Source organism: Hypanus sabinus, chromosome 6 (assembly GCF_030144855.1).
Source record: "Hypanus sabinus isolate sHypSab1 chromosome 6, sHypSab1.hap1, whole genome shotgun sequence".
Classification (NCBI taxonomy): Eukaryota; Metazoa; Chordata; class Chondrichthyes; order Myliobatiformes; family Dasyatidae; genus Hypanus; species Hypanus sabinus.
Window position 1 is genome coordinate 135390357 of NC_082711.1, and position 15804 is coordinate 135406160.

The window sequence follows — 15804 nt, forward strand, 5'->3', positions numbered from 1 at the left end:
TTATGTGCATTCTATAGCTACCCACTAGAAATTGAAGTAGGCAGTTACTTGTATGTATTTATATAAAATACAAACAATTAATTGTTAAACTATAAAGAAAATAACAATGAATGGTTTAATCAAAGAATTAAACAGTCAGATCCAACACCAATGAAGGAAGACCCTTGGTTGGCATGTCCGCATGTGGAGACATGTTACATTTGCATAAATATCTATTATTCCCTGTAGAGTCTAAATGATTCAAGAACTGGATGTGACCAGAAGTCATTTGCCAGATCTATGCAAGATTTTTATTTTTTATGAGTCAATCCTGGCAGCATTTGTTGTAATGACTGTTGCTGAGTTGAATTGGGTTCTCTGTGTTTATTGAGGACAATGTAGTCAATGACCAGTCACCATTCTCCATCAGGCTTTGCTAAGCCAAACATGGGCAAATTAAATCAAGAAGGTTCTTTTATTAAAAGAACTTGTTTAGAGAGGGAGTCCTGTGGGGATTGCAATCCTTTATGTTTGGGAATATGTTCAGTTTTTGGTGGTTGAAAAGATTGCATCTGAATTTAGTCAGTTCAGTATCAACCGTCCCACAGTGGTTAGGATGTTGACTCCAGGCACAAATTACTGCTACATTATTGAGATCTGGTACAGATTGATGGTCTAAGTCCAGAGGTGGGGTTTGGTATCTGTATACTACTCTGTTCCATCCCTTTATCATTCCAGACTCTGATTTGCAGAATTATATAATCATCATGTTAAATTTGAGGAGCAGTCAGGGTATTATCCCATACTATTACTACATTATTAACACATTCATAATAGTGACCACCATTTGCCTGTCCAACTACTGAAACTAGGATGTCAGCCATTTTATAGTCCAAGGTCCAGAGAATTATTGTCCAGAGAATAATGATTCTTACTAAAATAATGCTTTTGGTATAATGTGACCTCATTTTGATTGTATTGAGTTTGCTGTCTGTGAAGTTCTGAACTCAAAGAAAGATCTGATGCCATATCCAATGTAGATAACTATGGGTACCTTCACTGAAGGGAGGTTATAGTTGTTTATCCTTCATGATGGGTTTAGCTGCCAATACCCTCTATTTAATTGGTACCCCTCTGTACCTGGGGGGGGGGGGGGGGGGGGTTCCAGCTGGCAAAGTAGTTTAAACAAAGTTCATTTATTTTGAGTGATAAAATTCTGAAACACATTTAAAACTCAAGAGGATTTCTATCTTATAAAAGATTTCCAAATTACAAACCATTTCTAAAACTCAAAGGATTTCTGAAACACAGGTACAATTCCTTTTAGCTAAAAGGACATATTAATGAGCTGCAGATGAATGAGTTGTCCTTTGCAGAAATTGAAGGCAAAGGAATGGATTCTAATCAGCCCATCTTTCTGTCATTCTTCTTGTTGATCCTTGACCGCTCCTAACAAGCCTGATTGTCTTTTGCATTTGTATTGTTTTTCTGCCATTTGGATGACTTCATATGCACTTGGTACATTTTCACACAGGTAGTCTAAAGCAGGGATTCCCAGCATTTTTTTATGCTATGGACCCCTACTATTAACTAAGCAGTCCATGTACCATAGGTTGAGATCCTCTAGACTAAAGACTTCTAGCAACAGATATTCCAAACACCCACAGTTAATGTTGTGAGTGTTGACTCACTGATTGCACAAATATCCCAACTATTAATAGATCAGCTATTTGATGTGCTAAGTGATAGTATCCGTTTGGTCTGAAAATTTCCTTGAACTAAATACCTTAGCCAGTGTTATCTGGTTTGATTCATCAATTAACAATGCGTTATATTGTTTTACACTACATCTTTTGAGCCATCAGTCACATTCTGTGGGCCAGCAGCCTGTTCTATGGACTGTGCTGTGTTTGCATGGTTGTCCTTTTAATTTCTGATTGATTATTGCTTGCTATTTACATTAACGGCTTCTGTTTAGAACAAGAAGCTGAACAAGGGGTATTGGTCAGAGGTTAACTAACTCAAAAACAACTCTTTGATCTCTAAAAGTGTCAGCTCCTGTGTTAGAAATTTGAGTGTGGCAAAAAAAAAGGCCCCCTGGGCTCTGTGCAGTGAACAGCCATCACAAATTGATTGTGATTAAAATTTACTTTTTATGTGCTAAGATAAACGTTTAAGCAAACAAAACTTGCTTCTCTTGAAGTAAGTATTAAAAAGCAAAAGGAATGTGAATATAGGCAGAGGAGTAGTCTCTCACCCATCAAGCATGCTGCCTCGTTCATTCGGATCATGGCAGATCTGTATTATTTCCGTGTTTTTTGATTTCCTTAATATGCAAAAATCTTTTGCCCACTTTGAATGAGTTCATTGACTGAGCCTTAAGTTCTCCAGGATGGAGAATTCCAATGATTCTCCACTTTGAGTGAAGACATTTTTCCTCATCTCAATTCTGAATGGCGTGGCCCTTACCGCTGGTTATGGACTCTACAGCCTCTCATATTCAGCATGTGAAGTCCTGGAAAGAGTTTTGTAATTTTCAGAGAGTATAGATGTCTAACCAACTCCTCTGTCTTCATGTGACAAGCCATTGGTCTTAGAACTGGTCTGCAAATCTTTGCTGTACTACTTCTGTGGCAAAACTTCCTTCTTTTTGGTAAAGAGTCTAAAAGTATCAATTAACAATGGTATGACAGTTGGGGATTGACAATAATGCTGGGCTGGCTAATGGCAAAATAAAAAATATTCTGCAATACAATACTTTAAACAAATATATTATTTTCCATTGAGGCTTTATATGTAAAATTATATGCATTTAGATCTACATATAATTGGGAAACGTATACAATGTACAATTAATACAGAAGACCTGACCTTAAGGTGCATGCAGGCAGTGTACATGGCAAACTGCCTTTAGTAATTATGGCATACCTTGGATGCTACTTGAAGGTGTTTTCTTCTTACAAGCCCTCTTCATATAAATGCTTCAGAACTGTAGTAGAATGTATGATGTAAAATAGGTGAACCCAAGCTTGAACCTCAGAGGTAGTTGTTATGTTTTGTATCTTCAAAACATTAAACTAATTCAAAGTATGTATATATATATATATACATATACACACACACACACACACACACACACACACACACACACACACACACACACACACACACACACACACACACACACACACACACACACACACACACACACAGACAGACACACACAGACACACACACACAGACACACACACACAGACACACACACACAGACACACACACACAGACACACACACACACACCCCTCCTTATCCGCAAGGGATTGGTTCCGGGACCCCTCGTCAATATCAAAATTTGTGGATGCTCAAGTCCCGTATTCAACTTAAGTCAATGCGGTGGATCTTAGGACCCAGGTCTGAGTCTGAATCCGCAGTGTTTCTGTTCACGAAAATAATTACAATCGCGATTGAAAATGAAGTGGAAATAATAAAGCGATCAGAAAGAGGTGAAACGCCATCGGTTATTGGAAAAGCGTTGGGCTACAGTTGGTCAATGATCGGAACAATTTTAATGGATAAAGTGAGAAAGACTGTGCCCCGATGAAAGCTACAATTATTACTAAGCAACGCAGTGGTTTAATTATTGGGTTTTGTGTGTTTGATCCTCCACATCAACCCACCATGGATGGAGAGCACACTCGAAAGCGGTCTGTCACTGGATTGAACTCGGGACGAAGTTCCCAAGCCCGGCGCTAAAACATACGTTCTTAAGTGTTTTATATGTATAGAAAGGTAAAACATATACTATATACTAAGACAAACGTTTGACTAAGTGACGCTAAGTAATACTGGATGTACCTGTTCCGACTTACTGAGTAAGAGAACTTCGGATTTTTTTCGATCCCGATCTATGATAACCCACGCACATCCCCCCATATACTTTAAATCATCTCTAGATTACTTATAATACCTAATACAATATAAATGCTTTGTAAAATAGTTGTTTTACTGCATTGTTTAGGGAATAATGACAAGGAAAAAAAGGTCTGTACATGCTTGAAAAACAAGTGCTGGAAGAGCACTTCCCAGTTTTTGCGATTCGCAGTTAGTTGAATTCGTGCATGCGGAATTTGCAGATAATGAGGGCTGACTGTATATATACACGCACACACAAGATTACTCAAATATTACTGAAATACTAAATACACAACAGTAGTAGTCAGACAGATGGGGTGTGAGGTAATGAATGTATTGGCAATGATTCCATGTGGCCTTCTTTAAAATTGGGTTATTTGATTCTCTTATGACTGTAAGCAGACATATTTCAAAGTGCATAATTTATACATTCTTTGATAATAAATATGCTTTGAACATTTGAATCTTTGGGAAGGATTATATTAAAAAGTTACCTAATTGGAGCAAGATTCCACTTCATGGCAACATTTTTGAATCAGGCTCTTTACTAGTTGCCAAACAAGGCTGTAATCCTCTGATTATGGCTTAGTTTGTTTATTTTTTCCCACAGGGTAGAATCTTGCACAGGTACTATGTAACAGATTTCAAAGCTACATGATAACACTGCTTCTGTACTGCAGCCTCCATGAGTTAATGCATTAGATATGTAGATGCGCTGACAACAGTCTTAGACTGAGATAGAATCCTTCAAGTACCTATTGATATATATATGTGTGTGTGTGTGTGTGTGTGTATCACTGGACTGAACTCGGGAACCTCTGTTCTCGAGCCCAGCGCTGATCTCACTGTGCCACCAGCCGACCTTGATCACAATGTAACCAGTGCATGAAAGATATTAAAGTGGAAAAGCCTTGCACAGAGATGATCGCACTCTCTCAGCCTCAGAAGTCAGGATCCAGTGGCACGAAGAATCATCACGTCTGGCAACTTCCTTGGCTGCATTGGATGACTGCGTCTTCTTAAGTGCTCTGCTGCGCCCTACACACTCCACAATGCACTGCTGCAATGCTTTCTCAGCCATTGAACACCGGGGGTTTCCTCTGCCTGATCCACCGAAGCAGTCTTCGCATACTGGCATGAGTAAATTCCTATCTCACCAAGGGTTTCAGACCCATTGGCTACCCTCACCTGGTTCAGCCAGTCTGTTGAAGCCATTACCCGGGTTGTGGCCGCTGTCGCATGTAAACAGCTATGAGGAGCCAAAGGTGAGAGCTGGGTATTGGTGGGACCAATAGATGACGAGCTACTCCAAGGAGTGCGACAAGCCCCCCCCCCCCCCACTTAGAGGTTCTACCCTTCCCATTCACCCCAGCCATTCATTAAGATGCTACTTAATGTGTGAGAGAACCTGGTTAAATACAAATTGAAGCTCCTTATAATCTGTTAAATGAGGGTAGTGCTATGGAAAGACTTTTAATGTATTAATGTTCAAATGTGGAAATGGGTCTAGTCAGGTAAATGTTGTACAAACTAAGGAATCTTCAGTTATATTCCATGTGTACAAAATACACTGAAAGGAAACTGATATGAAATCAAACCAAAAATCTTTGTGGGTCTAATGCTGTTACCCCTTGTTGAAGTATAAAGATATCTCTTAAGCTTATATTATCCAGCAGGTTTGGTATATAGTAATTAAAGCACAGTACTTGGTGATTCTAAGCCATGATTGAAAGTGCAGACTCACAAATGGTACTAGAGCATACCCAGTAACAAAATATCATCAAAAATCAATTTGTTTTGACAAATTCACAGCAGAGATTGCAGGTTAGTGTTTAATCAGTTGAAAAACTCTTGCATTGCCAGATAGTTTAGTCTGTCACAGATCCACATAGAAGTTTCATAAAGCCATTCTGGACAGACAAAATTTCAGGCTCATTTATATTTTAAGCAAGTTGAAACCATTTGTCTTGTGTCAGTAACTCATCTTCTGTTGTGTTTTGTCTAGTTCACTGTTCCCAGATGTGGTGAATTGTATGCAGACGGACAACCTGGAGCTGAAGAAACTTGTTTATCTCTATCTCATGAACTACGCAAAGAATCAGCCTGACATGGCCATCATGGCTGTGAATAGCTTTGTCAAGGTATATCTTCAAAGATGTTATAAATATAAATATTTGTCTGGGTTGCATAGAGTGAGATTAATCAGAATGTCCTGTGCATTTTAGGACTAATTTAAAGAGTCATTATGGATGATTTTAGCATTCCTGTTTTAAGGACAAGAATCAGCATTCAAAGGTATAATTTAATGTCAGAGAAATGTATACAATATACATCATGAAATGTTTTTTCTTCGCAACCATCCATGAAAAGAGAGAGGTGCCTTAAAGAGTGAATGACAGTCAAATGTTAGAACCCCAAAGTCCCCCTCCAGCTGTCCCCTCCCGAGCGTAAGCGGCAGCAAGCAGCAATCCACTGCCCCCCCCCCCCAAAAAAACGGGCAAAAAAAAGCATCGGCACCTGCCACCGAGCACTCCAGCGTGAGCAAAGACACAGACTTGCATTTACCCCAAAGGCTTCACATTTCACCTGGTATTTGACATACCCCAGGTACCTCTCCCTAATAAGGGTGAAAGGGGTGTCTCTGTTTCCCAGTGCTAAATGGCTATCCATTGATGTTTTCTGCTGGAAAGTTGCATTGTCGGGGTATTTGTTGAAACCTTGATTGACCTTTATTGCTGTTCATGACTTGAAATTTCCAATGATTTGAACCTATTGAGATGGTGTTGTAATATGTTTTATAGGCTCAAGGTTTCTTCTGTTTGCTAATTCGAGCACCAAAAGAACATATTATTAGTGCATCTATTGTTGTTTGCTGAACATGTTTCATGTCTTTCACCTCTCTAGTAAAAAAAATACTGTATTCCTTGGTAATTAATTTATTAATGGTAATTAAAGACCCTGGATAGACTTCATATTGAAGTACGTTCATGGAAACAAAATCTAGCATGAAACTTTAACGTACATCAGCGTAGGTGCAATTACTAAGTCAATTTTTGAAAACCATCAAAATGCTTCATAGATTTAAGGAAAATATTAAAAGCAGAACAATGCATGAATCTAAATGATGTATGCAAGAATAAAAATGCCATCCCCTGGGTTATAGCTAAAATTCTACACTAACTCCACTTTCCTGCATGTTCCTTATGTTTGCATTCCCTTGGTGCCCAGAAATCTGTCACACACAGCATTTGGATGCACTCATTAATTGTATGTCTACAACTTGTGTGGAGAATTCCAAAGATTTACATCCTCTGTGCAAAAGCTATTTTTTCTTATCCTACTTCAAAATATATGAGCCTTCTGAGACCATGACTTGTATATCCCTACTGTGCTGTCACATTATCCTGAATCTGTCTCCATTAGTTCTTTGTCCCCACCTTCTAATTTCTCTGGTAAGGCTCCGCATTTCTACCCTTCAGTTAAACTATCCCTCAGCTGCCTCTTTTCCAAAGAAATCAATGCAGCCTATCCAGTTTTTTCGCAAAGTAAGTGTTTTCAATAGGTACATTTAATGTCAGAGAAATGTTTACAATATACATCCTGTAATCCTTATTCTTTTCTTGACAACCATATAACCATATAATAATTGCAGCACGGAAACAGGCCATCTCAGCCCTTCTAGTCCGTGCTGAATGCTTACTCTCACCTAGTCCCATCCACCTCCACTCAGCCCATAACCCTCCATTCCTTTCCTATCCATATACCTGTCCAATTTTTTTTTTTAAAGACAAAATCGAACCTGCTTCCACCACTTCAACTGGTAGCTCGTTCCACACAGCTACCACTTTCTGAGTAAAGAAGTTCCCCCTTGTGTTACCCCTAAACTTTTACCCCTTAACTCTCAACTCACGAGCTCTTGTTTGAATCTCCCCTACTTTCAATGGAAAAAGCCTATCCACGTCAACTCTATCTATCCCCCTCATAATTTTAAATACCCCTATCAAGTCCCCCCCTCAACCTTCTACGCTCCAAAGAAAGACCTAACTTGTTCAACTTTTCTCTGTAACTTAGGTATTGAAACCCAGGTAACATTCTAGTGAATATTCTCTGCACTCTCTCTATTTTGTTGACATCCTTCCTATAATTCGGTGACCAGAACTCTACACAATACTCCCGATTTGGCCTCACCAATGCCTTGTACAATTTTAACATTACATCCCAACTCCTATACTCAATGCTCTGATTTATAAAGGCCAGCAACAGTCTTGTAAATCTCTGCACCTTTTTTCTATGAAGTTCTCTTTTCTTGACCAGTTCCTTGGGATTAAGGATCGTTTACTGCTTGGTTTTGCGGGTTTTAAAGTGGCTGATGGGACCAGTGTGGAGTTGCAAACATTTTTACCCGTGGAGCTGGCTACATCTGGGTGGGTAGTCTGAGAGGGCCTGCACCATTGTCTCAAGAAACATAGAAACATAGAAAACCTACAGCACAATACAGGCCCTTCGGCCCAGAAAGTTGTGCCAAACATGTCCCTACCTTAGAAATCACTAGGTTTATCTATAGCCCTGATTTTTACTAAACTCCATGCACCTATCTAAAAGACTCTTAAAAGACCCTATCCTATCCACCTCCACCACCGCTGCTGGCAGCCCATTCCACGCACACACCACGCTCTGCGTTTTTAAAAAAAACAACAACTTACCCCTGACATCTCCTCTGTATCTACTCCCCAGCACCTTAAACCTGTGTCCTCTTGTGGCAGCCATTTCAGCCCTGGGAAAAAGCCTCTGATAATCGACACGATCAATACCTCTCATATCTTGTACACTTCTATCAGGTTACCTCTCATCCTGCTCTGCTCCAACGAGAAAAGGCCGAGTCCACTCAACCTATCATATAAGGCATGCTCCCCAATCCAGGCAACATCCTTGTAAATCTCCTCTGCACCCTTTCTATGGCTTCCACATCCTTCCTGTGGTGAGGCGACCAGAACTGAGCACAGTACTCCAAGTGGGGTCTGACCAGGGTCCTATATAGCTGCAACATTATCGGCTCCTAAATTCAATTCCACGATTAATGAAGGCCAATACACCATAAGCCTTCTTAACCACAGAGCCAACCTGCACAGCTGCTTTGAGCGTCCTATGGACTCAGACCCCAAGATCCCTCTGATCCTCCACACTGCCAAGAATCTTATCATTAATACTATATTCTGCCATCATATTTGACCTACCAAAATGAACCACTTCACACTTATTTGGGTTGAACTCCATCTGCCACTTCTCAACCCAGTTTTGCATCCTATCAACGTCCTGCTGTAACCTCTGACAGCCTTCCACACTATCCACAACACTTCCAACCTTTGTGTCATCAGCAAACTTATGTACCTATGTACCTAACCTTCCACATCCTCAACCAGGTCATTTATAAAAATCATGGTGCCAGAACAGATCTCTGAGGCACTCCACTGGTGACTGACCTCCATGCAGAATATGACCTGTCTACAACCACTCTTTACCTTCTGTGGGCAAGCCAGTTCTGGATCCACAAAGCAATGTCCCCTTGAATCCCATGCCTCCTTACTGTCTCAGTAAGCCTTGCTGAAATCCATATACACCACATCTACTGCTCTTCCTTCCTCAATATGTTTAGTCACATCCTCAAAAAATTCAATCAGGCTCGTAAGGCATGACCTGCCCTTGACAAAGCCATGCTGACTATTCCTAATCATATTACACCTCTCCAAATGTTTATAAATCCTGCCTCTCAGGATCTTCTCCATCAAGCTACCAACCACTGAAGTAAGACTCACTGGTCTGTAGTTTCCTGGGCTATCTCTACTCCCTTTCTTGAACAAAGAAACAACATCTGCAACCCTCCATTCCTCTGGAACCTCTCCCGTCCCCATTGATGATGCAAAAATCATCGCCAGAGGCTCAGCAATCCCCTCCCTCGTCTCCCACAGTAACCTGGGGTACATCTCATCCATTCCCGGCGACTTTTCCAACTTGATGCTTTCCAAAACCTCCAGCACATCCTCTTTCTTAGTATCTACATGCTCAAGCTTTTCATCACTACAATCACTAAGATCCTTTTCCATAATGAATAGTAAAGTATTTATTAAGTACCTCTGCCATTTCCTCCGGTTCCATACACACTTTTGCACTGTCAGACTTGATAGGTCCTATTCTTTCACATCCTATCCTCTTGCTCTTCACGTACTTGTAGAATGCCTTGGTGTTTTCCTTAATTCTGCCGGCCAAGGCCTTCTCATGGCCCCTTCTGGCTCTCCTAATTTCCTTCCTAAACTCCTTCCTATTAGCCTTATAATCTCCTAGATCTCTAACATTACCTAGCTCTCTGACCCTTTTGTAAGCTTTTCTTCTTGGCTAGATTTATTACAGCCTTTGTACAGCACGGTTCCTGTAACTCTACCATAACTTCCCTGTCTCATTGAAATGTACCTATACAGAACTCTACACAAATATCCCCTGAATATTTGCCACATTTCTTCCATACTTTTCCTTGAGTACACTTATTTCCAATTTAAGCCTCCAATTTGCTGCCTGATAGCCTCATAATTCCCCTGACTCCCGAAACGCTTTTCTAACTTGTCTGTTTCTGTCTCTCTCCAATGCTATGGCAAAGGTGATAGAATTGTGATCACTATCTCCAGAATGCTCTCCCACTGAGAGATCTGACACTTGACCAGGTTCATTTCCCAATACCAGATCAAGTACAGCCTCTCCTCTTGTAGACTTATCTACATATTGTGACAAGAAACCTTCCTGAGCACACCTCTTAAACTCCACCCCATCTAACCCCCTTGCTCTAGGGAGATGCCAATTGATATTTGGGAAATTAAAATCTCTGATCACGTCAACTCTCATATTATTACACCTTTCCAAGATCTGTTTCCCCATCTGTTCCTCGATATCCCTGTTACTATTGGGTGGTCTATAAAAAACAGCCAGTAAAGTTATTGACCCCTTCCAGCTGATACATGAATCTGAAGCTATCTTTAATGCACCCTCTCTAGTTAATTGTTTGTGGGCTAGAGGTTCTCAGAGGTCATTTGTAATGTGATTTTCCTTCTAGAAAGCCTTGAGCAAATCCTTGATTATTTTCCTCTGTCTGCCTGAGCTGTCACTCCCATTACAGACTTTGGGAGTCCAGTGTCTGCTGTGCAAATATTATGGCCTGTCCAATGTAAATGACTGGGTAGAACTTGAGCCTCAGTGGTGATGTTGGCTTGCAAGATTTGCTGTCCTTCCACTGGATCTGGAGGAATTTGTGGGAGCAGCATTGATATTTTTCCAGTGGTTTGAGTTGTCATTGTTTTCTAGGATAGCTCAGGAGGTCAGGAACCAGTGCTGTGTAGTGGACCAGTTATTTTCAGCTGCCCTTACAATTTTGCCAGTTTTTCAGGCCATCTGACGAGACCATTTCTGTTTTCCTGTAAGCTAAAACTTTAATTTTCAATGTCAACCGCATGGCTAATTTTTATATTATTGGCAAACATTTTGATAACTCATTAACACTTTTAACAAAATACAAAGAACCAAGTACAGAGCCTTGTGGAACCACTTTGGACATGGTCTTTCAATCAGACAAATTCTCATCTATCATAATGCTCTACTTCCTGCCATTGAGGCTGTTTTGCTTCCAATTTGCATCTTGACTCTGGGCATTTACATTTTTGACCAGCTCGTCATGTGGGACCTTGTCAAAGGCCTTGTTGAAATTTTTATTGCTATTGCCCTCAGCAGCCCTCCTATAAACTTGTCAACAATCAAATTCATCAGACTTGTCTTTAACAAACCCAAACTGAATGTCTCTGTGTCTTTCTAATTGAAGGTTGATATTGTTTCTCAGATTTACTGAGGTTAAGCTAACCTACTTTAAATTACTTGGTTTATCTGTTGGTCGTTTTTAAACAACAGTACAATGTCGAATTTCTGTCACCACTCTTACAGCCAGGGAGGACTGAAAATTGTAGCTGGATCCTCTGCAGTTTCTTCACGTTGCGGTTTGCTTCATGGTGTACATTCCATTTGAGTTGTGTGGTTTATCCACTTGCAAATGTGCCCAACTTCTTAAAGCTGTGCTCATTTCACTCAGTATTTCACATTTGCCTTAACTATGGCAATGCCTGGTAATTCTACCCTGTTTAATGTTTTTGACAAATTAATATTGGGGATGATTATCTTCCTCTAAATTATCAAGTCTCCTATTCAAGACATTAGTTGGTAGGTTTGGGAATTATGAACGATACAGAATTAAAAATGCTTTTAAAAAACATAGAAACATAGAAATCTACAGCATATTACCAGCCCTTTGGCCCATAATGTTGTGTCGACCATGTAACCTACTCTAGAAACTGCCTAGAATTTCCCTACCGCATAGCCCTCTAGTTTTCTAAGCTCCATGTACCTATCTAAGAGTTTCTTAAAAGACCCTATTGTGTCTGCCTCTACCACCTTCACTGGCAGTGCGTTCCACACACCCACCACTGTACCACTGACACCCCCTTTGTACCTACTTCCAAGCACCTTAAAACTATGCCCTCTTGTGTTAGCCATGTTAGCCATTTTAGCCCTGGTAAAAATCAGAGTCAGGTTTATTATCACCGACTTAGCTTAGCAGCAGCAGTTCAGTGTAATGCATAATATAGAAGATGGAGGAAAAATATATAATAAAATAATAATAAATGAATAAATACATTACAGTATACATATATTGAACAGATTTAAAAATTGTGCAAAAACAGAAATAATATATTTAAAACGTGAGGTAGTGTTCACGAGTTCAAAGACCATTTAGGAATTGGATGGCAGGTGGGAAGAAGCTGTTCCTGAATCACTGAGTGTGTGCCTTCAGGCTTATGTACCTTCTACCTGATAGTAACATTGAGAAAAGGGCATGCTCTGGGTGCTGGCAGTCCTTAATAATGGACGCTGCCTTTTTGAGTCACTACTCCTTGAAGATGTCCGGGTTACTTTGTAGGCTAGTGCCCAAGATGAAGCTGACCAAATTTACAACCCTCTGCAGCTTCTTTTGGTCCTGTGCAGTAGCCCCTCCATACCAGACAGTGATGCAACCTGTCAGAATGCTCTGTACGGTGCATCTATAGAAATCTTTGAGTGTATTGACATACCAAATGTCTTCAAACTCCTAATGAAGTATAGTCGCTGTCTTGCCTTCTTTATAACTGCATCGATATGTTGGGACCAGGTTAGATCCTCAGAGATCTTGACACCCAGGAACTTGAAACAGCTCACTCTCTCCAGTTCTGATCTCTCTGTGAGGATTGGTATGTGTTCCTTCATCTTACCCTTCCTGAAGTCCACAATCAAGTCTTTTGTCTTACTGACATTTTGTGCAAAATTGTTGCTGTGACACCGCTCCATCAGTTGGCATATCTCACTCCTGAACGTCCTCTTACCTCCATCTGAGATTCTACCAACAATGCTTGTATCATCAGCAAATTTATAGATGTTACTTGAGCTATGCCTAGCCACACAGTCGTCGATATATAGAGAGTAGAGAAGCGGAATAACCACACACCCCTGAGGTGCACCAGTGTTGATCGTCAGTGAGAAGGAGATGTTGTCACTGATCTGCACAGATTGAGGTCTTCCGGTTAGGAAGATGAGGATCCAATTGCAGAGGGAAGTACAGAGGCCCAGGTTCTGTAACTTCTCAATCAAGATTGTGGGAATGATGGTATTAAATGCTGAGCTATAGTCAATGAACAGCATCCTGATATAGATGTTTGTGTTGTCCAGGTGGTCTAAGGCCACGTGAAGAGCCATTGAGATTGCATCTGCCATTGACTTACTGTGATGATTGGCAAATTGCAATGGGTCCAGGTCCTTACTGAGGAAGGAGTTCAGTCTAATCATGACCAACCTCTCAAAGCATTTCATCACTGTAGATGTGAGTGCTACCGGGCAATAGCCAGTATGGCAGCTCACATTATTCTTCTTAGGCACTGGTATAATTGTTGCCTTTCTGAAGCAAGTTGGAACTTTCGCCCGAGCAGTAAGAGGTTGAAAATATCCTTGAATAATCCCTCCAGTTGATTAGCAAAGGTTTTCAAAGCCTTACCAGGTACTCCATCAAGACCTTCTGCTTTGCGAGGGTTAATCCTTTTTAAAGACAGCCTAGCATTGGCCTCTGAGACAGAGATCACAGGGTCATCAGGTGCAGTAGGGATCTTCACAGCTGTAGTTATATTCTCTCTTTCAAAGTAGGCATAAAATGCATTGAGTTCATTTGGTAGTAAAGCATCGTTGCCATTCATGCTATTGGGTTTTGCTTTGTAGGAAGTAATGTTTTGCAAACCCTGCCAGAGTTGTCATACATCCGTCATTGCCTCCAACATCATTTGAAATTGTCTCTTTGCCCTTGAAATAGTCTTCTGCAAATCATACCTGGTTTTCTGGTACAGATCTGGATTGCCTGACTTGAATCCACAGATCTATCCTTCAGCAGACGACGTACCTCCTGGTTCATCCATGGCTTTTGGTTTAAGAATGTACAGTAAGTCTTTGTGGGCACATACTCATTCACCCAGGTTTTAATGAAATCTGTAAAGACTGCAGCATACTCATCTAGATTCGAAGATAACTCCCTGAATACAGTCCAGTCCACCGATTCAAAGCAGTCCTGTGGGCGGTCCTGTGCTTCCCTTGTCCATACCTTCTTGGTCCACACTGCTGGTGTTGCAGTCTTCAGTCTCTGCCTGTACTCAGGGAGTAGAAGTACAGCCAGGGGATCAGACTTCCCGAAGTGAGGGCATGGAATAGCACGGTAGGCATTCTTGATGATGGTGTAACAGTGGTCCAGTGTGTTGTTTCCTCCAGCATTGCAAGTGATCTGTTGATGTTTATTGCTTAGTGTTTTTTTCTCACTGGCTTGGTTAAAATCCCCCAAAATGATGGTGAAGGTGTTAGGGTGCACTGTTTCATGCATGTTGATCCCATTGCTCAGATCATCTAAAACCTGATTGACATTGGCCTGAGGTGGGATGACCACTACCAAAATGATCCTGGAAATCTCCCACGGTAGGTAAAATGGATAGCACTTACATATTTGTGCACCAAGAAGAGTTGATCATGAGGCATATTCGTCTACCTCTGCTATCCCAACATTGTATAATAAACCTGTTGATCTGAATCACTGCATCCAATAGGGAAAGGGTTAACCAGGAATCCTTGAAACAAAGGACACACGAGATCCTAATGTCCCTCTGAGTCTGCACCCTAGATTTGAGATCATCAATTCTATTCACCAGAGACTGCATGTTTGCCAGCAAGGTAGTCGGTATTGGGAGTTTATAACGCTGCTTCCTTAAATGCACTTGTATCCCTGATAGCCTCTGACTATCCACACGATCAATGCCTTTCATCATCTTTTACACCTCTATCAGTTCCTGTCTCATCCTCCTTTGCTTGAAGGAGAAAAGGCCGAGTTCACTTAACCTACTCTCATAAGGCACGCTTTCCAATCCAGGCAACATCCTTGTAAATTTCCTCTACACTGTCTGTATGGTATTCACATCCTTCCTGTAATGAGTTTATTTATTATCAAAATACGTATATAATGTACAGCCTTGAGGTTCGTCTCCTTACATGCAGCCACTAAACAAACTGTATATATAACTGAAATCTCAAACTTGTTAGTGCATTACCAGCTATCTGCAGTATTTTTGGAAGTCAAGCTGATGTTCAGCAAAATTAAAAACAGGAAGGTGTGGAGCATACAACAGGTCAGGTAGCATCTATGTAAAGAGATACAGATATAGGATACCAGAAATAGATACTTTTTATCAGAACTCTGGCTTCTACTGAAGTTGTTTTTTTTCTTTTTATATTAGATGTTCAACCCCTTCATTTTTTAAAATGTTCA

General features: G+C 40.6%; 1 protein-coding gene across 1 annotated transcript in view; it reads left to right on the forward strand.

Annotated features, from left to right (window-relative positions):
• The window catches only part of ap2b1 (adaptor related protein complex 2 subunit beta 1), a 284654-nt gene that overhangs the window by 15816 nt on the left and 253034 nt on the right, over nucleotides 1–15804 (forward strand). The window contains exon 4 of the mRNA XM_059972980.1: nucleotides 5896–6031. Within this exon, the coding sequence (XP_059828963.1) occupies nucleotides 5896–6031 (136 nt within the window). The remainder of the gene's footprint in view (nucleotides 1–5895; nucleotides 6032–15804) is intronic.